Raw genomic sequence first — 20,786 nt, 5'->3', positions numbered from 1 at the left:
CTAGAAAGCGCCTCGGAAGGTGTCCATGAACTGCTGACCCATGGTTCTACGCCGGCCAGCTTCTCCTGTTTGCGCGCCGCTCGTTGTGGCGGTAGATGCATCCTCCCCTTCAAGTCTTCGTCTCAAGCCCTCGAATTCCTCGCTTCGTCGTTGCGTACGGACACCGACCATCCAGCCAGGGAGCCGCCATTTCGTCAATGATCGTGGCAAGATTTCCATTCTCCAGGAATACCCCACAAACCAGCCGATGAGAGCGCCCAGCAGTGATCCCGGCCATTGTGAAAGCGCCAGCTGGCCGGCCATCATGTAGATGTACGATTTGTTAGAGAAGGTGATACCCTGGACTTGCCCATTTGCCGGCGCAGACGAAGACGTCGCCAGCCGGTACTTATACATGTGCGGGACCATGGCATGGTATTGGGCGAGCACCGCAAATATCACCGGTGTCGGTCCCGCTGGGAGATAGTTGAAAAGACCGAGGGTGAGTGGCCGTAGGACGAAGGCGAGGATGCCAGGGGTTAGAATGCTCGTCAGCATGAGCGTTACGATGATGAACGACTGGCGGTTACGTTAGCTACCGACGAAAAGCGCAGGCCGACTACCGGCAACCGTTATCGCCCGCCAACTTACAGCGTACTTCCTTGAACCCCAAAAACGCTCAATTGCTCGCATATGGTACAGCGTCATGCCGGCGAAGAGCACTTCGGAGGAGTTGGTGTAGCATAGCTGGAATATCAACGCCCGCCATGTCTGATGGAACCTCCAGAGGTGAGTGTCGACGAGGATGTAGCAGTAGTGCTTGACATCCAGAAGACTGGCAGCTATGGATGTGCCAATGAGTCCATAGACAAGACAGCGGGAGATGGGTGCATTCGTAAAAGACATGATACCACGTCACCTGTTCACTGTCATGGCAAGAGTTCAGGACGAGACTGTGGCCAGAAGAACTTGTGAGGTTCAGATAGGGTAAACGGCAAGGGCGTAAGGGCGGGCGTGCTTATATAATGCACTGTGGTATTGTCATGCAAGATGCTTTCTGTATATGACGGACGTGGCATCAGAAGTGGGAGGTTATTCCAGCCTTACTGCCGTCGAAGTGTTAGAATGCGAGGCTAGGTCATTGAATCGAAGCGAATTGAATTGTCAGTCTGTCCTTAAGCGCAAGGGTGGTTGGGAACTAGCGAATGAGGCGTTGCGACGGTCCTCTAAAGGGAGCCCCGCTCTTGCTGAAGCACATGTCACAGCACCTAAGGTTAATGTGGTAAACCACCACCAGGTGTCCATCAATTCTGGTTATCCCTTGGTACCTAATATCGCAAAGAAGAAGCAACGACGACTTGGCCATGTTGGCCTGGGAGTACAACTTCCCATCAATGTGTATGAGCGAGTGAAGCAGGTCGGAACAGAGTGTAGGTACCTTACGTATGACTTGGTGGACAAAGAAGTTTCTTGATGATGATGGACAGCCCTATATTACGGGTAAGTACATACATGCATGTAGGTACATCATAATCCATTACACGGGGACGCCCAGCTGCACGGAGGATGCCGGCCTTGATATCTCAGCTTGCGATCATGATGTGTGATGGGTGAGGAGTCAGAGCTCTTTCTACTAGGAAAAGTCTCTGGATCTGGACCGCTATGCCCATGCCGGATTTCAGTCGCTACTTGCCATTTGATGATTCTGCTTAATGGCACGATCTTGACGATTTTGGTGTCTCTGACCCGAGCACCGAGGTCTGGCTGGTAATTCAAGAACGACCGGATGACCAGGGCAAGGGTAGGCAGTTACGACAGGCGAAATGAACCAATGACAAAATGGCCCAAGCTCCGTACCGTCCACGTCCAAAGAAGGCAACGTTTTTGACCACACCACGCAAGAATGAACCAAGACATCCACAGTACCTCCAAGCCTCTAGCAACCACAAATACTAGTCGCCTTCCGTTCGTTTCCTGCTGGTATTCCTGTTTGTGTAATTAGTCTGTCCGCGTTCAACAGAACATTCATTTGTGCCTTGTCGGGAAGAAGAAGAAAAGGGACCAAGCAACAGCATTATGTGTTACGAATAGAGTCATACATCGCCTCAGCCCACCTCAGGCATTCGTACCCGTTCTTTCTTTTGTCGCAGCCAGTATATCCAAGCATTGCGACGACCAACTGCAGCCCGACGAGATATTCCAATTCATTTTGACTCCTACGCGACAGCTTATTCGATCCAGTTCTGCGCTTCACACCCGGTACCATGTCTATTAAAGCGGATGCGAACGTCCAGAGATGGATTGCTACACTGCCACCCATATCGTGGGCTCTTAGGCAGGCCCGCGAAATGCTCATTGGCACCTTGCGCCAGGGCCCGATTCCGCAACATGTCGCCTTCGAGATGGATGGAAATCGCCGGTTCGCCAAGAACAACCATATCGAGACGATAGAAGGTCACAATATGGGCTTCGAGGCCCTTGCCAAGGTAGATGCGCCGACAGCCAGACTTGGAGGCTCCGGAACTGACTGCTGACCCCTTCCAACAGGTACTCGAAGTATGCTACAAATGCGGTGTCAAAGTTGTCACCGTTTACGCATTCAGCATCGAGAACTTCAACCGACCGAAATCTGAAGTTAGCGGGTTGATGAAGATGGCCAAGCTCAAGCTCGAACAGCTGTGCCAGCACGGGGAACTACTCGATCGATATGGCGCCGGTATTCGCGTGCTGGGAGAGCGTGACATGATCCCTGACGACGTCTTGCCTTTTGTCGACAGAGCCATTGAGATGACTAAACACAATACCGAGTATGAGGACTGCCGCCGTTGGAACGTCGGTGAACTGGGCTAACGGCTTAAACTTTAGTGCGGTACTCAACATTTGCTTCCCATACACCTCACGAGCAGAAATGACGGCAGCCATCAAAGCCACGGTGGACGAGTTCTCGATGCCGTCCGAACCCCCAGCCACGCCCTTCTCGCAAGCCAGGATTACCGAGACGATCAGATCTAAACAACCAAAAAGGACGGAATCGTCCACTTCACTCCGAGAGGAGTCGCCGGACCCGGCTGCGAAGTCAGACGTGGACGATTCAGTGTCGTCCACCACGACGCTCAACCCAGGTTCGCCCCGGACGGAAGCAAAAGGCAAGGGGAAGGCGATGCCGTTCAAGGACGCAGAGTCGATCACGGTGGACTCTATCAACAGCCACATGTATACGGCCGACTGCCCTCCGCTCGACATCTTCATCCGGACTAGTAACGTGATGCGACTGAGTGACTTTATGCTGTGGCAGTGTCATGAAGACACACACATCTTCTTTCTGAAGTGTTTTTGGCCTGAGATGGACCTGTGGCACTTCATCCCAGTGCTCCTTGAGTGGCAGTGGCGACAGAAGAAGGAGCGGGAGGGTAGGTCCGGCAGGCGGCTCAAGACGGAGTAAAGACGAGCATGGTTGCCAGTAGCGAGGTTTTGTTCGAGAGTAGAGCATCAGCGCAGTCTTTTGCGTGTTTCCTTCGGCAGTGGACAGTTTTCCTGCTGCATTTGATGGTGCGCCTTAGCGTCTATAGATTGAGCACCCCCAGGAGTTGCATTTGGTCGGGCAGTCTTCTTAATGTTATAGTAGCTGCAGGTTGCAGGCTGCATTATACCACGCCTATGTAGATCATAGGCAACTCAGAAGTATATACTTCATATAGCACATAAAAACCCTGTATAAAACAGATGTGCTTCCAACATATCCCTGAACAGTTTACCGTATCGAAGCACAAATATAGGTGCACCTGAATGTGCCAGTGTGCTTTGAGGTACTCAGAGAAGTGGCTATGTATAGACTAACTACCTACCTACTATAAGGGCTGAGTATAGGATTTATAATACGGTAGTCTAATAGGTACGTAGGTAGCACTTATGCCGTGGATCGACCTGCTCAACTAACCTTAAGTCTTGAGTGGTCAGTCACCATGGCCGGCCCCTTTCTAGCGAAGATTTGCATAAAGCCGGGATGAGATCATAGCGAGTGATCTTATCTTATCAGCTCGGATAAACTTGAACCCCCCATTCGCCTGTTCGCAATGCGCGAGAAAGGTGAAGGTAGCTAGTCCAGGACTGGCAACAGCCCATAAGTCGCAGTGCTTTTAGTGGTGCAGCGTGTTTGTGCTGTGCCGGGAACAGCGCTGTGCATCAAATCAATCCCATCCTGTCCCAAGTCCAGGTCTATCCCATCCACCATTCTCCCGAGCAGTTGCAGTCGAACCCAAGGTCTTTTGCAGCTGGTCACTTGGATCGCTTTCTGCGCATCCCCTCTCTACGTTCCCAGTAGCATCCCTCGATCATGTGTTTCTGCGCATAGGTTCTCATACTTTCTATTGCAATATGACATAGTCCCTCTTCGTGCATCCCAGACTTCGAGGTCCCTAGGTTGTTTTTTCGCGACGCTCGAGAGATCCAACTTTTCATCTCTTGCGGCGTCCCTCCCCCAGTACGATCGAGACACGACTTTGCTCGTCACGACTCAGGAAAAAATTCCTACAAACCTTCCCACCATCTTCACCCAATTCAGTCCAACATGAGGACCGCAAAGCCTTCCCAGCCAGAGGCAGGGCCTAGCTCTAGCACCCCTTCTTCAAGTCGCCGAGCTCAGCCAGCTCGCCAGGCACGCACCAATCCCCAAAGATCATCAGCATCCGCGCTCGGTGCTGCGTCCTGGCCGGTCGGGAGGCGCATGCCCACGACCAGCCCATCGACATTTTCCCTGCTATTACACACTTCACCGACGCCATTACGTCCCTTCCTAAAGATCTCGTTCGCCATTTCACCCTATTGAAAGAGGTCGACGCCAAGATCTTTGCCCCAGAGGACACACTCTTCCAGCTCGTCGACGTTGCCCTCAAATCAAACCCTCCCGAACCGAGACCGACCACCGACAATGCGAGCAGTGTCGCGCCCGGCTCCGCGCCCATGAGCGCCCAGAATAGCTCGACCGGTTTCGGCACAAATGGAAGCTTGCCGCCAGCGCCCTCAGCCGACGAGAGCTACAATGCTTCGCTGTACGACTCAGCCAATCTCCCTCGGCGTCAGCTGTTCCGCCATACTGCTCTGAAGATCCAAGAAATGCTGGTATCGCTCGAGGAAAAGAACCACGTCATATCGACCGCCAACGAAGCGCTGTCCAAGCAATTGAGTCGCGCCGACGACGTCTGGCCCCACCTCGAGAGTGAATTTAGCGAGGAAGCCAAATACGGTAGTGCTACACACTGGGCTTATCCCGAGAACAGGGTCAATAAAGCAAACGCTGCCGAGAGATCGCGCCGCGACGGTGCCCAGGCCATCACTGCTGCCGCCCAGGCGCTCGCAGAAGAGGCAGCTGCTAGAAGCGACGCGAGAAAACAAGCCGTTGCCGCAAGAAAGGGTCAAAAAACGCAGCAGCAGCAGCAGCAGCAACAGCAACACGCCTCCGATGCCGATGCCGATCACGATACTACGAAACAGAAACACGAGCCGAGCAAAAGGGCCGCAAACGGCAGCAAGTCACGCAAGGCGGCGGCAGACACAAACGCGCCCGTTGGGCTGGGTATCACCAATGGGCCTCCTGTGAACGGCAATCCAGCACCGAAGAAGCGCAAGGTCGATAACAATAAAGACAAGGCAACCAACGGCGCACAGCCTATGGAGCGGGCATTGAGCGGCGTCTTCGGCAACAACGCACCGAAGGCGAAGACATCCAGCCCTCGAGCAACACCGACGCCAGAAGCTGGAGGAGCAGCTCCAGCCTCCAAGAAACGCAAAGCTCTGCCAACTGTCAATGGCCAAGCAAAGAAAAGGTGCGTATTAGTGATATTCCGAAAACGTAGCATTGTAAATCTGACTCGGTGTAGTAAAAACGGCCTGCCCTCCACCCTCTCTCCTTCCCTCGCAGCCACTTCCCCCATTTTGCCCAACTTTACCGACCCAAAGAACGTCGCGCGGAGCTCGCCTGCTCCCACTGCTGCTGCGACTCGCCCAGTCGCTTCAAGAGCCCGGCAGAACTCGACTGCATCAAACATTGACAACACGAAACTCCGGCCAGCTTCATCAGCTTCGAACAGGCCTAATGGCGCAGCACCCCCTACTCCCGATGCAAACCCCGCGCAGAACGGGTCGCGGCCTCCAACAGAGGCCAAGCCCACGAAAGAGACTCCTGTGCCAGTCAAAACCGAACACCCCAAGGAGGATACACCGCAACCAAGTATCGCCACAAACATTGCTATGGGCGGGAGCAGGAAAAGCTCTGTGGCCAAGGACGATACAGAACCCAAGGCAGACAGTACACCAGTTCCACACCAGACCACAACCACAGTTGTTACGACCAAAAGTGGTCGGGCAAGCAAGCCTTCGACGCCTGCCTTGGGGAACTTCCCTGACCAGGCCAGGTCACGGTCAGCGCGAAATGCGCAGACCGACAAGCCTAAGCGGAGTCACAAGAAAGGAGCTTCTGCTCAAGCTACACTGGCAGCTCAGGCCGTGGACGAGGATGCCCACAGCAGTGCACATGGCGACGAGGATGGCGAAATCGATGCCAACGAGCCACGATACTGTTATTGCAACGGTGTTTCCTACGGAGAGATGGTGGCGTGCGATGCCGACGATTGCGAGAAGGAATGGTTCCATCTTGGGTGTGTTGGTTTGAAGTCGGCACCAAGTTCTAGTAGTAAGTTCACAGTCGCCTCCTATGAGTCGAAGCGAATACCTCGGGTGCTAACCTTTTCCCTGCAGCTAAATGGTATTGCGACAATTGTAAAAATCGCATGAAGAACGGAAAGAAGGTGAATGGCAGGTGAGCGCTTGGATCACGGCGCATCTAGTTGTCTTTTCGGTATAAAATCGAGCGATCACAGTCACATTTGAAGGAGTTCAGGCGTTGGCGAGGACAGTATTTGGAACCAAATACCTGCTCCATGGCGCAAGCGTTGCACATTGTTAAGTACTTATTCTGGCCATCCGTGGCACTGGGAGGCCTATTTGGGGTCGATTTTGGCGTCGGGCGGAACGAAGACCTGCGTCGTCTGGATAAATCATAATGTTGATATCCCGGGGACCTTTTATAGCAGCAACAGCACTCCAACGAGGCGTAATGAGGATATGAAATGGGAATTATAAATGGAGGGGGGCTGCGGGCACTTGGGACTGGATGTCCCAGCATGCTTGCAATATGCTTTGTCGGGTAGAGGCCTCTTATGGGGGTTGCATGTATGTACACACACATTGTTCGAATGGACACATATTCAAGTCAGTTGAAGATGTCATCTTTTGTGCGAATACGGTTAGTTGGCGAAATGGGCGTCTTGGCCTCCAAATGTGATGCAAGTTCGATGTCGGTCTGGCTGTGTCTTGGTGATGTCTGGAATGAATTGGCACCATTCCATGACCCAAGGATGCAAAACTGGGAGTTGTTGTTCCCGAGGAAATGGTCCAATTTCTATTACATACTTCCGGTGCCTCCTGTGTAACCCATTACCCGCTGGCTGCAGGGATTGCGTGAGCTCAGCTGTTGTGTTGGATCGGACTGGACAGGATCCGACGATTGGCTAGGTGCGCATCCTGTCATGCACGCCTGGTGACCGCATCGCCTGCCTACCTGCTTGTACATACTTGTAGGAGGACACCTGCCCGGCTGGACAGGAGAAGGATGTTGCAGCGGCCGCTAGCGAATAAATGGGATACGGACGAGTCGCGAGAAGATGGGATGAAGGGTTGCGCAACGCAAGTCGACAACGGATCGAAAGCCGCCGCAAGGGCTAGTGCAACTTCCGATGCTGGCGCCGTTATGTTACTTGTCAGTAAACCCAGATCGATTTGCAGGTAAGTACTTGCAGTGCAGTAGTTGGCTGGGGGCGGCGGAGAGCTAAGAGGGGGGGGCGGCAGCGGCTCTAAACGATGCGCGCTCGTTCGTTCGTTCGTTCGTTCGTTCGTTCGTTTGCTCGCTCGCTCATAGGCGCTCTTTCTAAGTAGGTATGTAGGTAATAGTGCCTTTTTTCTTCTTCTGCTTCTTTCGCTTTTTGACTTATTACCCCTTTCAGTAACTGGGTGTTACCCTGACCTATCAAACCCCCCTGGTCTGGTCTGGGGGGAAGGAGGGGCCCCGTCGAAGGGGGGTCACATGGTACGAGGAGAAAATAGACAATTTGGCCCAGCGCCAAAACAATTGCCCACGTGAAGCGAATTGCAATGCTTCAGGTGGATGAAGGAGCTGGATTGCGCTGCTCGAGCCCCGCTGCCTGGCTGGTGGTTCGTACGTATGGTTCGGTTGGCAACGGCCACGAGTCCCCTATTTCCCTCCCTCATCCTTCTCAAGCCGGGCTTGTCAGTTGTTGGGTTCTCTTTGCCCAAGAACCCATGTAACACGGGGTGACGGCAGAGTCAGGCTACGATTACTCTTCTGTCGGTCACTTGTCAGTCAGTGACTTTCTCCTTTCGCTCAGCTCCTATACGATCCATGCTGCATGCCTCGCCATCCCATCAGCTGATGATTGACAACGGTCTGATGTGTTCCAATGTTTAGGGACGAAAGCTTGTCGCGGGCCCTAACTGTAGGCGTGAACTTGGCGGGTACTGACTGGAACGAGCAACTGTATGCGATATCGCAGCTAGTCAGTCAGGCAACATAGTCAGATCCTATGTGGCTAGTTGGCTGGGCGGGAAATGATGTCTCGTCAGGCCGGCTACAGCGGATTACGGTAGTATGCAGTTATGAATACTTTGCATGCAGGTATACGTTGGTTCGTGTTTTTGTTCTATTTCGGATGATGTTTGCTCTTTATTGTTCGCTGTTGGCTGTCAAGATGTGAGAGGTTGGAAGTCAGACAATAATGATGTCTTATGACGCTATGTTTGCCCTATTTTATGTAATCCGGTGAAGGAGGTCGAGTATTCAATGTGGCATGAAGTAATACTGGACAATCAGTTCCCTAACCACTAACCCCCCTCCAAGTTGCCAGCATTGCTGCATGGGCATGGTTTTTAAGGGAGCCGCCGCGCATTAGGCTACCCCGGATTTCCAGACTGAGACAGAGGCAAAAAAGCGAGTTAATTGGGGTTTCGGCTGCGCATGTGGTACCGGAGGTAAGGTTAGTCGCAGGGCAGCAGGGAAAGTCTAGGTGGTTTTGGGTGTAGGATGGGTTGGAGGTCGGATGCTATAGGCTGCATGGGCAGCTTTTTCCGCCTTTGCGTAATACTCACCCCTGGATGTCGTACTACGAGTAGGATTCCTATTACTTAAGATTGACCCAATAGAAATAATGCGCAAGCAGTTAGCTTGGCGGCCTTTCCCTCCTTTTTCTTTTTTCCTTCCTTTCTTTCTTGCCACAACCCCGTTGGCAGCTTGGCCTTATTTCGGACCTGCTGCTCAGGTGACCAACAAAGGTCAATGACTCCTTGGTTTCCATTACCCAATCCGTTGTTAATGGAAACCCGAATTTGCTTTCTCATCGGCCTGCAACCTGGGGGCGGGCGCATATTCATGGCGTTTTTTTTTTCTTTCCATCTTCTCGCCCCCAGTCCAGTGACTGAGTGAGTGCCTTCTGTTTTGTTGAGCCTTTTTATTATTGGTAAAAGTAGGGTAAGGTATTGTCGCTATATATCCGTATAAGTCAGGTACACCCAGTTAGTTGGCGGTGACATACGGCCCCCAGAGTTCTCTTACCCGAGCAGATATATCCACATATTACACATGGCATAACATGACATACTACACGTAACGTAACCGAAAAAGGCACCTACCTACCTCATACCGACTCGCTCGGCACTCCCAATAGCAAACCCCCAGAAACAACAACAAGATAATCCCGCCCATCACACACCTGGTGCCTGGGCATTTTCTAGAACACGACTCCCTCGTTTCTGCCGTGTCACGGACTATTCCAAACTACGCTTCTACGGCTCCGTCGCGTTTGATTGTTTCCCCGCATCTGGTCAGCAATACATTACCTAAAAGGCTAGCACCTTGACTAATAGAAAAGATCGATCCGCAACGTTCCCAGCTGCGGCGGTTGAGACCTCGCAAAAGGCCCTGTAACCCAGACAGTCTCCTCCCCCTTCCTGCAGGCCATCGTTCGTTGTTATACCTGCCGTACGGACGGAGGGCAAACAAGCTGGGTTCGAAGCTAAAACACAAATAACAAATAAGACTTGCATGGGGTTTTAGACCTGCCGGCTGCTCTGTTACATTTCCGCCAGACGCACCCTCGTCTCGTCTACCTCTGGCGCGTGTACCCACCATGGTCCCAACATCGAGCAATATTCCGGACATCACACGGCCAGAGCCTTGTCTCTCCCAGGGTTCTATTAAATCTGCTCCCGTCCCCTACCACGGCACCATGGAAGGCTCCGACCTTAGCCAGAGAAGGTCTTCTTCAGATAACAAGAGCAGTGGTCGCTCTTCTTTCTCTTCTGTCCGAGAGAACGACTCGGATCTTGCCCAGACTTTCACCAGTACCAAAGTCTCGTCCTACTCTCAGCCTGCTGCAGAGGCCGCCATAGTAGACGACGAACATCAACCTTCATCTTCATCATCTTCACCCTTGTCGTCGCCGCCTCCGGAGATGGCCACTACCACAACTACTACACGACAGTTCCTACCGCCCAAGACACAGCCCCAGAGCAAGCTCCATGGCTGCTGGTTCCCTGCCGTTGCTGCTGACGGCTTCCAAGGATGGAAGCAGATCGATGTCAGAGGGAGGCAGGCAAGCCGCAGCTTTGGCGACTTGCAGGCCTTGAGGATTGTATGGTCCGCTCCCCCCGTGACCAACAAGCCCACCCCGACCAAGGTACCCGGACGGCCTACAGCAGGTCAAGCCCCCATTGAGAGGCTGCCCTTGGAATTACTCGGTAAGCTGGACTCTGATATCAACTACCAGCCCCTCTCTGCATTGAAGTATATCACTAACTTAAGACAACTATAGGCCCTATCATTGACTTGCTCGTGCTGGATGTACCTCCCAATGGCATCTCTGCTCGCAATGTGGACTTGATGTCACTGCTGTTGGCTTCCAAGACGCTGCACACGGCCACTCTCCATGCTTTGTACAGAAAGATCACTATTCCCCATTCGCGGATCTTCCGCAAGTTCTTAGCTCATGTCTCCCAGAACCAGGAGTTGGGCACTATTGTACGAAGGCTTGACTTCAGCCACTTCAACCCTACCACACTCTTCACCACCGCTAAAGAGCGCTCTGCCACGCGGCACTTGACCCCCGAGACGTTGCTGCAGTGCCTGGAGTACACGCCGTATCTGCGCGAGTTCTTGGCACAGGAGCATATTGATGACGAGATCAACGAGGACGTTCTGCGCAAGCTGTTCCTCGATCTCCCGCGCCTGCAGGCCGTCGATTTCACGGGATGTTCGTCCAATAACTTCAAGGCTGCCATGTCGGCCATTCCGAAATTCGAATTGCCGGTTAGCCTTGCGATCACCCGCCTATCTCTTCACAAGTGCATCAACCTCCCATCCGCAGTGTTTGAGTCACTCATGCCTACCTTGGGCAACCTAACGCACTTGGACGTTGCCGGCACCCGCATCACAGATGAAGCCCTCCTGTCCATTCCTCGCACCGCCAGAATTACGCACTTGAACTTGGCCAAGTGTGCACTGTTGAGTCCAGAGGTGGTGTTGGAGTTTCTGGCCACACACCCCGCAGTCAGTGGGTCGCTGGTCTTCCTCAGTGTCGCCTCCGACGCACGAAGCCACCAGCTGCTGGACGTTGAAGATGTCACCCGCCTTCTCCCCATCCTGCCGTCCACCCTGCGATCACTGAGCCTGAAGGGGAGCAAGATGGATGACTCGCACATCGACCTGCTGAGACCATTGACCAAGCACCTCGAGGAGCTTGCGCTGGGTCGGGGCTTGAGGCTCACGGACATCGACCGGCTCTTCGTTCCCGACGAGAATGACGACGACGTGCAGATGCAACTCGACTGGGTGCCCCACACCCTGAAGTATCTTGACGTTTCCGACTACTCGGCCGCCGAGTTGGATTTCAGCACCCTCTTCAGCAACAGCATCTCCGTTATGAAGAAATTTTCGGCACCCCTGGAGGTTATAGAGGTCACGGATACCCTCTACGGCAGGTTGTCGAAGTCACCGGCCTTGCAGCGACTGGGCTGGACGGTCACGGAGTTTGGCAGTAGGGCCTGGATGGTCCGGCGGCACTCGCCCGAAGATGGACCTCGCGATTCGGGCCTGCGATCTTGGAAACTGGGAGCCTCCTTCTGGGGCATGCGAAAGATACCCATGGCCAGTGCCGAAGTTGGCGGCATGTACGGCTCTTACATGTTTAAGCGAAAGTTGTAAACGCCAATCGATGGGGCTTTGGGAAAGAAACGGCTCGGTTTCCTTGCGGACTTTTATTTCTTCCGCTCATCTCTTCCTCATCTTCTCCTTTCTTTAGCGCATTTCACGACTTCTGGATGATACCTGGATGATACCTTGAATGCATCTCTGGCGCAAACGGTTTCCGTTCTCTCTACTTTATTTGGCGGCGTTCAAATGGGATGGGATCAAGGGTAACAACAAAAGCTCATCAAGGGCGCTACAGCATAGCATGGGAAAATTGCATAGCGTCATCTTATGGTAGCTTTGGCTTATGTACAAACATGAAAAAAATATATCACATAAACTACGGGACACTTCTCTGTGATGCTCATCGGGATTTTCGAAGGAGCCAAGTGGCAATATGCTTCTCCTTGTTGAGCAGGGTATCTACTACGCAGGGCAAGTGTAGTTTGTTCAGTTCAGCGTGGTATATCTCATGCAAAAGATGGGCGAATTCAAGAAGACTGCATTAGTTTTTTGGGGATATGTTGTTTATTAATATGGATGCAATGCATCAGGGACTCAGGCCCGGCTGCAAATCAGCAGCAAATTTCCATCACAAATCTCCAATGAGACCCTTCATCCATAAATCCTCCAGTAAGACCCAAAACCCAAATGGTATACCCCAGTAGTAACTCCAACGAGCCTCTTGTCTTAGAAAACAAGCAGGTTGATACACACTGCAAGTGAACAACTGCTTCGCTTAGAAATCGCCAACGCTTATGTGTGTGTAGACAGTAGTACGTTGTGGGTGTGTAGGTTTTGCCAGTATGTGAGTGTATTTGCGATTGAAGCTGAAGCAAGCAAGATCTTCTCTCTCTCTCTTTCAGCAGATGATCGCTAGCCAAATATTCGAAAGACGCTTGGAATGTAGGGGTCTAATGAGAATGCTCCCAGAGCCAATGTAGGTTGCAACGCTGTAGATGATGTTTTGTTTTTTGTTTTTGTTTTGTTTTGTTTTGTTTTGTCTTTTGAGTGAGAAATGAACAGGGCCGCTTAATAAACGAAGTGAGTATTGGACATATATGCCCCTGTGCTCGCCGGGTAGGAGGTAGCTTGCAGCTGCTGGCCCGGCTGCATAGCTGAGGCGATTTGTTGATATTGATATTGACCGCAGGCCTGTGGTTGGGTTTGTGGATAATGAGCCCAAGTACCATGACTTTGCGGGGTCTGTTGTTGGTAAACGAGTGACATCTGATATGTTTGTTGGTAGATCTGCTGTGTGGTAAAGTCACCAGCGACGTTCTGGTACGTTTGTTGGCAGATCAAGTTGTTGGTAAAGTCACCAGCAACGTTCTCGTACACAGAATGTTTGGCCGGGGCTGGAGCGATTGCCCGAGACTTAGGTGAGCTGCTATTGGCCAGCTGTGGTGACTGTTTGCGAGGGCTTCTGGGAGATGCGGATGCAGAAAGGGGACTACTGCTACTGCTACTGCTCTGCTGACGCTCGGGACTGCTAGGCGGCGACTTGGGGAGATAGATCTCCGGTGTAAGCTTGGCGTCGTTGAACAAGTCGTTGTTGGTCGAGGTCACGGAGCACTGGTGACCATACAGGTCGATCCAGCTCTGCATCTCGAGCCTGAGCTTCTTCGTCCCCGCGTCCGTGGCGCCCCTGTTGACAAGGAAGGGTTTGAGGGCCCCGATGGGGACCAGGTGAGCCCAGCCGGCGTAGACCCAGGCCGTGCGGCTCTTGGGGAACTGACGCCCGCCCTCGAGGTAGAGAAAGCTGCGACTGGCGCTGTAGTGGTCGGTGCCGGCGAAGGAGCGGAAGCGGTCTGGGTCTTTGGCCCGGTGCCAGGTCTGCTTCCAGGGGGGCAGGTAGTTGTTGTGCGGGCCCGAGCTGAATGAGCTGATGGTGGTGACCAGGGCGTGTTGGCGGTTGGGGGACATGTCCATGATGATACAGGGGTGACCGGTGGCACCGCAGTGAAGTTCTTGACCGAGTATGACCTCTTGGAACTCCTTCTCGAGTTCCTCCTGAGATTTGAGGTAGGCGATGTCCCGTCTCTCCCAGGTGTCTTTGGTGGTGACATCACTGGTGGCCATGGTAGATTGAGTAGGTCTCGGTGTGGGAGGAGTTATAGGAGTGTCTTGGCTCGCCACCGGAGTGGACGAGCTCAGAGTGGTTTCGACAGCAACAGTGCTCATGGTGAGTGATACTTTGACACGCTTAGATTTAAATTGAGAAAGATTCTTTAGAGAATATAAAGAAGAAGATGTAAGTGTGGCACAGCAAGTCGCTTAAGACAGGTGGGAGATGTTTGCCAAGATGTCGAGGACGAGAGCACTCTGTAGAACGAACAACTATGAGAAAGAAAAAAGAAAAAGAAGAATTGCCCAAAGGGGGAGGGCCTTTATATAGTAACGAGGAAAAAGAGGGGGTCGGGCCTAAACTTTTTTGCCTGAAGAGTCATTTGCTCGTATTGTAAGGCGCAGGCCCGAGGTAGCAACATACTTGGCCCGATGGTATATGTAAATGTTGGTTATAGATGAAGCTTAATCATTAAATTTTCCTTTTTTTGCTCAAACGAGGCAGTGCAAACCAAAGTATACGTCCTCTTCTACTATAGAGCGAACCAACGGCTACCTGATTCCTCAGATGGGCTGCGCAGACCATGTTATGTGAGGTGGATGTGCTTCATATAGTCTGGTACTGATAGTTGTGACTCGTATACTGAGCTCAAACTTTGTTGAGAACCGTTGAGCATATCAACTCTAAATGGCATTGTGACTTCAATTGTGGTGCTGAATGGGATAATGATTCACACTGGGGTTTGCATCAAGGCTCGACTGATACTTGAAAGACCTTTTCAGGTCCCTAGTTTTATTAGAACAAGTTTTGTTGCATTTGTGTATATCCTCTAAGCCCTTGAAGTGTGGTAATGGCCCCAAAGTGGCTCAATCAACACGGGCGTAATAGACTGAAGCTGAAAGCAAGCTATTTTGAGGGTAAAAAGAGTTCTGGCAAGTGTTATACCATCCCTGTAATAAGTGAATGGAAAACACTGCTTTCCAGGGCTATTTCCTCAAAGACCATGCCAGAGAATGCCGTGGCGTGGGCAGATCACGTCCCTCTACTGCAACTCATTGGTGAGCACCGAAGAAAAGCGTACATTATGAAGTGAGATGATCTCAACAATTAAAGCCATTTACCATCACTCTGCTTTGTACCTAGCTCGGAGGATGAGAGTCGTGGAGTGTATCGCTCCGGGGTCCTTTGTCAACCGGAGCGAGGCCGTATGCTGCTCCGTTTCTTCCGGGCTCGCCTTGCGGGCCATTGCCCCCGGCTTTCCCGCTCCTTTCCCCGGGCCCTGGCACTAGCCCAACGCTTCAGGGATACTGCCTATCCCCCTCGTCACCCCCTAATATGTCAGCAAGTCCGTACCCATTGCTCTGGGACTTAAATGGGGGTGGAGGTGGCGGTGTGGTGTTGTCACCCGTATTCTTCGGCGGTAGGGCGGCCCCCCAAAGGTAGTGGCGGGAACGGTCCCTTAACCAGTGTGACATGTAACACGAAGAGATACTGACGGGAAGTCTGGCTGGGCATTTATTCCAAAAACGAGCGTATGCGATGGTGCAAGAAACTCGACATCGAGAAGACCCGAATCGCCAGTGTAGGGAAGGTGCTCGGATGTGAATGGTGGAACGTCCCAACAGCTATAGACAGGATACACCTGGTAACATCTTATATGACATAGCAGCTCGTATGCAGGACTATCGTTGCTCCTTTCTGTACAGCATCCTCGAGGATTGACTCCATTGCGTCAACGAACATCCCTATAGAATGACCGAGGGAGGAATGATTGATTACCCTGACTTCAATACCAACGGAAAACCCTAGTCTATCGTGCTGACCAGAGAATGGCTATACAGAAAGACGAGCCATTCATTGTAACCCTTATCATGGTGGACGAGACGTTATTACAAAATGACAAGTCTCCAGACGCTGCAGATGGACTAATCGTCCCCAAAGAGCCCGATAGGGGTAAGATGGACATCAAGGAGGTCGGAGTCTGGTCGGAGGCGGGGAAGTCGGGTCACAGATAAAAGGCGAAGACGACTGGTGGCTGGTTAATGTTCGGGGCAATGATGAGTCTTGTAGCAGGTACACAACCGGGTACGAATCAAGTCGGACCGAAAAGATTACCGTTGAAGCCTGAGTAAAGTTCCGACACGTACGCAGCCTGGACGCCAACTTACATGCGTTAGGTATGCAGATGCCAGTCTTGGTAACATCTTATGCATAGCACAGCAACCGGGTAAGGTTAAAACTAAGGTATTGCCCGAGAAAGATGAATTATATTGCAGCAGTTTATCTTCGATAAGAACAATGAACACTGCTGCATCCACGAGTATGCAGCTATTAATACAACCTAGTCTGTGACATGAAAATGCCATACCCCAGTCTCAGGCAGTCAGCTCCCCAATCCTCCTCTCGATCTCCGGCACCTGCCGGAGCAGAACATCGAGGTCTTCCTTCTCATCCTCCAGCTTCAGCCGCTTGTCGGCGTCGAGTTTCGTGAACACGTAGTTACCCTGTCCATCGAACTGCAAAATCCTACTGTGGTACTTCCACAAACTCCGCCGATGGCTCACAGTCATGAGGGTTATTCCAAGTGCTTTGGCGTTATCGTACATGATCTTCTCCGTCTCGAGCGTCACGCTGCTGGTACACTCGTCGAGGATGGCGTATCGCGGCTTGTGGTAGAAGAGCCGTGCCATGGCGACGCGCTGCTGCAGACCGCCAGACAGCACATCGCGCCATTCTGCCTCGGCATCCCAGCCCTCCGGATACAAGTCGACGAGGTGCTCGAGGCTGAGAATTTTGAGGATGTCCATGAGTTGCGCATCAGTGACACCGCGAGAACGTACCGTGCGCAAACTGTCGGGGTAGGTGATTTGCTGTCGCAAGCCTCCGCGGGAGAGATAAGGTCGTTGTGGGATATAAAAGATGTCCGAGAAGGGAGGCTTGTGTACGGTGCCTCCGTACACTGGCCACAAGCCGCCAAGAATGCGGAAGAGACTGGACTTTCCACAGCCATTAGGGCCAACAACAAGCAAATGATCGCCCTGGCGCAGGGTGAATGAGAGTGCTTTTACGAGAACATCGCCGTTCGGTGAGATGATAGGAACGTCGATGAACTGTATATTCTTGCTTTCGACAACCTTGCCACGGCCCTGAAGGACAGCCTCATGCTCTGCAGTCCCCGAGCTAGAGACGAGCTTCTTCTCGAAGTGGCCTGCCTGAAGATCGTCCATGACCTCGAGAAGGGAAGCAACACGTGATGTGTAGCCGGCCAGCTCCATAATCTCTCGGTAAGAAAACATAATGCGCCCGAACGCGTCCGAGGCACTCAGCAACATTCGGCGGTTTGTGACGAAGGTTTCGGTCCGGTCGCCCATGCTAATAACTCCGCCAGCAAGCTGACCAGGCAGCTTGAAGAATACAGGGACACTGCAGAGAAGAAGTCCCAGTGCACCCCAGAAGTATTTGATGACGAAGTCTTCCATCACCCCATGGTAGAACCGCCGACGCAAGATGTAGTTCACATGCTTAATAAGCGTGAAATAGCCTTTGTCGAGCGTATCCTTTTCAGCCTCATGTCCATGGTACAGTGCAACTTCCTCGCTGTGGTCAATGAGCCGCGAGTGCTGGAACCGAAATTCTCCCTCTAGCCGCGCTTCGTCAGCTACGTATTTACCAAATGGTGGCGTGAGAGCGCGCATAACACCGGCAGACAGCTGTACGAGTAGTGACATGAACACGACGCCCTCTCCGCCTACGCTCTTCGACAAGGACCATGTGTATATTGTCTAGCACGTATTAGTCGCCATATACAGACTGGGGGATAGAACGTGTCTGCATACCATATCCAGTAAAGGCTTGGCTAGATTGCTGTATAATTCAGCCAAACTATTAGAGAATTTGGCGACGTCGACAGCAATCAGCTGATCTGGGTTCTTGATCCGGTCATCCAGGGCGGAGATGCCGTAAAATGTCAGCTGTGATAGGTATTTGTCATGGATATGCTGGGTCAATCTCGTCCTGTACTTGAGCGACAGCTCGGCCTGGTGGTACGAAAGCATCGAATTGGTAAATGTGGCAGGCATCGCAATCAACATCCACCACATGATACGCATCAGGAACTCCCGGCCGTTGCCTTTGACAAGCGCCTTCACAATCGCACCATCCATCTCGGCGACTTTCACACTGATCAGAGTTCGTATAACCAGGAAGAGACTGTGGCTGAGAAGCAACCGCGTTTCTTTGCTGTGCCATCCGGGGATCACGATCTTCATGAGCCGGAGGAGGGAGCGGAAGAACTCGCGGTTGAGCTCGACCTTCTTCTTGGCCGTTACATCTGCCCCTTCGCTCGATGTCGTACCTGTCCGACGCTTGGAGGCTTCGCGAGCCGAGGCGGCCTTTTGCTCCGAGATGGCATGGCGCACGCGGTTGACGAGAGCGACGAGGAGGGTGAGGTAGACTGCACGCGATATGCGCGTCCGGTTCTTGATGTATAGGGTTGTCAGCTGCGCGACGGCCTTCTTAAGTGACCGCTCAGGCAGGACAAGTTTCGATTGAGCCGCCATGTCGGAAACGATAGCAACAACGTTGTAGCCAATCCGTTCTCGAGCGATGAAGCGCGGTGCGATGTTCCAACGACGCCTAACCGAGGAATGGATGGAGATGGAGGGGTGGGTTTTCAAGCATCAGGTAGGCACCGGCATCTGTGTTACGTTACTGAACGGATCAAGCATCAATCGATTATGCTAAACAAGAAGAGGGTAAAGGGGGCAATGAAGGTTGCGATTCCTGCGCAATAGCTACGTGATTGCACGTAAAATGGGAGAGCCTGTCGCCATTCGTCTTCAGCCGGACCTCGTGCTTTGGGAACGGACGGACATTGAAGGTGAGATCCCTCGGCGGATGGAATAAGACGGTTAGCTGTCCGCGCTCGTTTACTGGCTGGGCGCTGTGCTGGGCCTGGTGACGCAGCGCAACCCGTAGCATGTGATTGCCAGCGCTTTCCCGCCCGTGTCTGGGGAAGAGATTACCCATTACCCAGCGTAGACTTGATGTGGCTAGCGTTGGACTGTCAGCTCCTTTTACCCCAGGCTTTTGCCCATCAGCAGCCCAGCGTGCCAGTCATTTGCTCCTCAGTGCCTAAGGAATGCGCAAAGGTGGCTGATGAGGGAGGTAGGTGGCAACGTGTGGCTGGTCTGTCTGTCAACTTTGTTCAGCGAGGGGCGACTGATAATGCGCCGGCTGGCCGCGGGGCACGCTGAACCAAAAAATTACATCGCTTGTCGACTAAGACTCATCACACTTCCGCATTCTCGACACTCGACGCAATAAACCAAACCGCAAATAAACGAACCATTTCCAGAAGTCATTCGAGGTTACTTGCAACCATGTCGGCCGACGAGGAGATCGCTGTTTACGACGAGGTCGAGATCGAAGACATGGAGTTCGACGAGGCGCAACAGATATACCATTACCCGTGCCCATGCGGCGATCGTTTCCAGATCGCACTTGAAGATTTGCAGGATGAATCCAACGACATTGCCGTCTGTGGTAGCTGCAGTCTTATGATCCGTGTTATTTACGACAAGGTAAACTTTGAGAAGGAATCCTTGTCTACAGGCTGTATTTGCTGTGTTCGAGAGCTAACAATGTTCTTCACTGTAGGATGACCTACCCAAGCCTGATCCGGACCCTCAAGCCCCCGAGCAGCCCGTAGACCAGGTCCCCGTCGCCGCTTGAACAAACGTGGAGAGCCACAACCAGGCATCATATGGCAGATCCGCTACACGGCAATGCAAGAGAGCATTTGAGCTTCTGGATCTCACACGTGAATACTCGTTACACCCCGAGTAATTTTTGAGACATGCCAATGAACCGCACAGGTTTCAAGAGCTCTGCGCCACGGCTGCTTACGCCGCTTGATCGACGGTGTCAACTCATTGAGCCTCACCAGCAACTTCACTCCGCCAATCCGATGAACTCCGCCAAGGGCTTCCGCTACGCCAGTTCGTGGCTCACGTAATGTAGACTACCGGCCTGCTGGAATATCAGTCCTCAGATCCAGACCAGGTCCGGCGCAGCGTCTGAGTCAGTTCACGATATCGACAATTGCCGCGGTCCGAAGCAACACGTATCCAAGATGCGACAGGAGATCTCTGAGCGACATTATTTGGAAAATTGAAAACATCAATTGCGAAGCTTCAGCTTGTTGAGCAATCAACCCTAGAACCTCAGTCCTGAACGCCATGATAAACAATTGAGACATCGAGGTGCCCTCCTAGATGAACGCCTTCTGAATAAAGAAAAAAACCGCCCCAATAAATCCCGTCCTCCCCAAAAACTCCGTGCCTATGCAAGTGGGTATCTCATATTTCGTTCTCGTCTTGCGTCGTTCTCGTGCGCATATCCGCCATCCTATGGCTTGCAACGCGGGCG

The 20,786-nt window shown here is 52.4% G+C and overlaps 7 protein-coding genes across 7 annotated transcripts; 4 read left to right on the top strand and 3 right to left on the bottom strand.

The window, feature by feature from the left end:
• Positions 1-885, bottom strand: PG985_008816 (uncharacterized protein; the record flags this gene model as incomplete). Its single annotated transcript, XM_066828584.1, has 2 exons — positions 1-558; positions 631-885. 2 exons carry the CDS (start codon positions 883-885, stop codon positions 1-3), a joined length of 813 nt encoding a protein of 270 aa, XP_066683496.1.
• A 1,358-nt stretch (positions 886-2,243) lies between these two features.
• PG985_008815 (dehydrodolichyl diphosphate synthase complex subunit SPAC4D7.04c) lies at positions 2,244-3,421 on the top strand (the record flags this gene model as incomplete). Its single annotated transcript, XM_066828583.1, has 3 exons — positions 2,244-2,465; positions 2,527-2,786; positions 2,845-3,421. The coding sequence occupies 3 exons, from the start codon at positions 2,244-2,246 to the stop codon at positions 3,419-3,421; spliced, it is 1,059 nt and encodes a 352-aa protein (XP_066683495.1).
• Positions 3,422-4,353: 932 nt separating this feature from the next.
• PG985_008814 (p33ING1b (ING1) protein) lies at positions 4,354-6,736 on the top strand (the record flags this gene model as incomplete). Its single annotated transcript, XM_066828582.1, has 3 exons — positions 4,354-4,361; positions 4,662-6,632; positions 6,733-6,736. 3 exons carry the CDS (start codon positions 4,354-4,356, stop codon positions 6,734-6,736), a joined length of 1,983 nt encoding a protein of 660 aa, XP_066683494.1.
• Positions 6,737-10,232: 3,496 nt separating this feature from the next.
• PG985_008813 (uncharacterized protein) lies at positions 10,233-12,304 on the top strand (the record flags this gene model as incomplete). Its single annotated transcript, XM_066828581.1, has 2 exons — positions 10,233-10,842; positions 10,917-12,304. The coding sequence occupies 2 exons, from the start codon at positions 10,233-10,235 to the stop codon at positions 12,302-12,304; spliced, it is 1,998 nt and encodes a 665-aa protein (XP_066683493.1).
• A 1,017-nt stretch (positions 12,305-13,321) lies between these two features.
• Positions 13,322-14,473, bottom strand: PG985_008812 (uncharacterized protein; the record flags this gene model as incomplete). Its single annotated transcript, XM_066828580.1, has 1 exon — positions 13,322-14,473. One exon carries the CDS (start codon positions 14,471-14,473, stop codon positions 13,322-13,324), a length of 1,152 nt encoding a protein of 383 aa, XP_066683492.1.
• Positions 14,474-16,732: 2,259 nt separating this feature from the next.
• Positions 16,733-18,916, bottom strand: PG985_008811 (ATP-binding cassette sub-family D member 2; the record flags this gene model as incomplete). Its single annotated transcript, XM_066828579.1, has 2 exons — positions 16,733-18,139; positions 18,194-18,916. 2 exons carry the CDS (start codon positions 18,914-18,916, stop codon positions 16,733-16,735), a joined length of 2,130 nt encoding a protein of 709 aa, XP_066683491.1.
• Positions 18,917-19,738: 822 nt separating this feature from the next.
• PG985_008810 (CSL zinc finger) lies at positions 19,739-20,090 on the top strand (the record flags this gene model as incomplete). Its single annotated transcript, XM_066828578.1, has 2 exons — positions 19,739-19,939; positions 20,016-20,090. 2 exons carry the CDS (start codon positions 19,739-19,741, stop codon positions 20,088-20,090), a joined length of 276 nt encoding a protein of 91 aa, XP_066683490.1.
• Positions 20,091-20,786: the final 696 nt, after the last annotated feature.

Source organism: Apiospora marii (genome assembly GCF_038362585.1).
Source record: "Apiospora marii strain CBS 49790 chromosome Unknown utg000005l_segment0_segment0, whole genome shotgun sequence".
NCBI lineage: Eukaryota > Fungi > Ascomycota > Sordariomycetes > Amphisphaeriales > Apiosporaceae > Apiospora > Apiospora marii.
The sequence above is the reverse complement of the archived record's forward strand: the minus strand, read 5'-3'. Positions and strand labels throughout refer to the sequence as shown.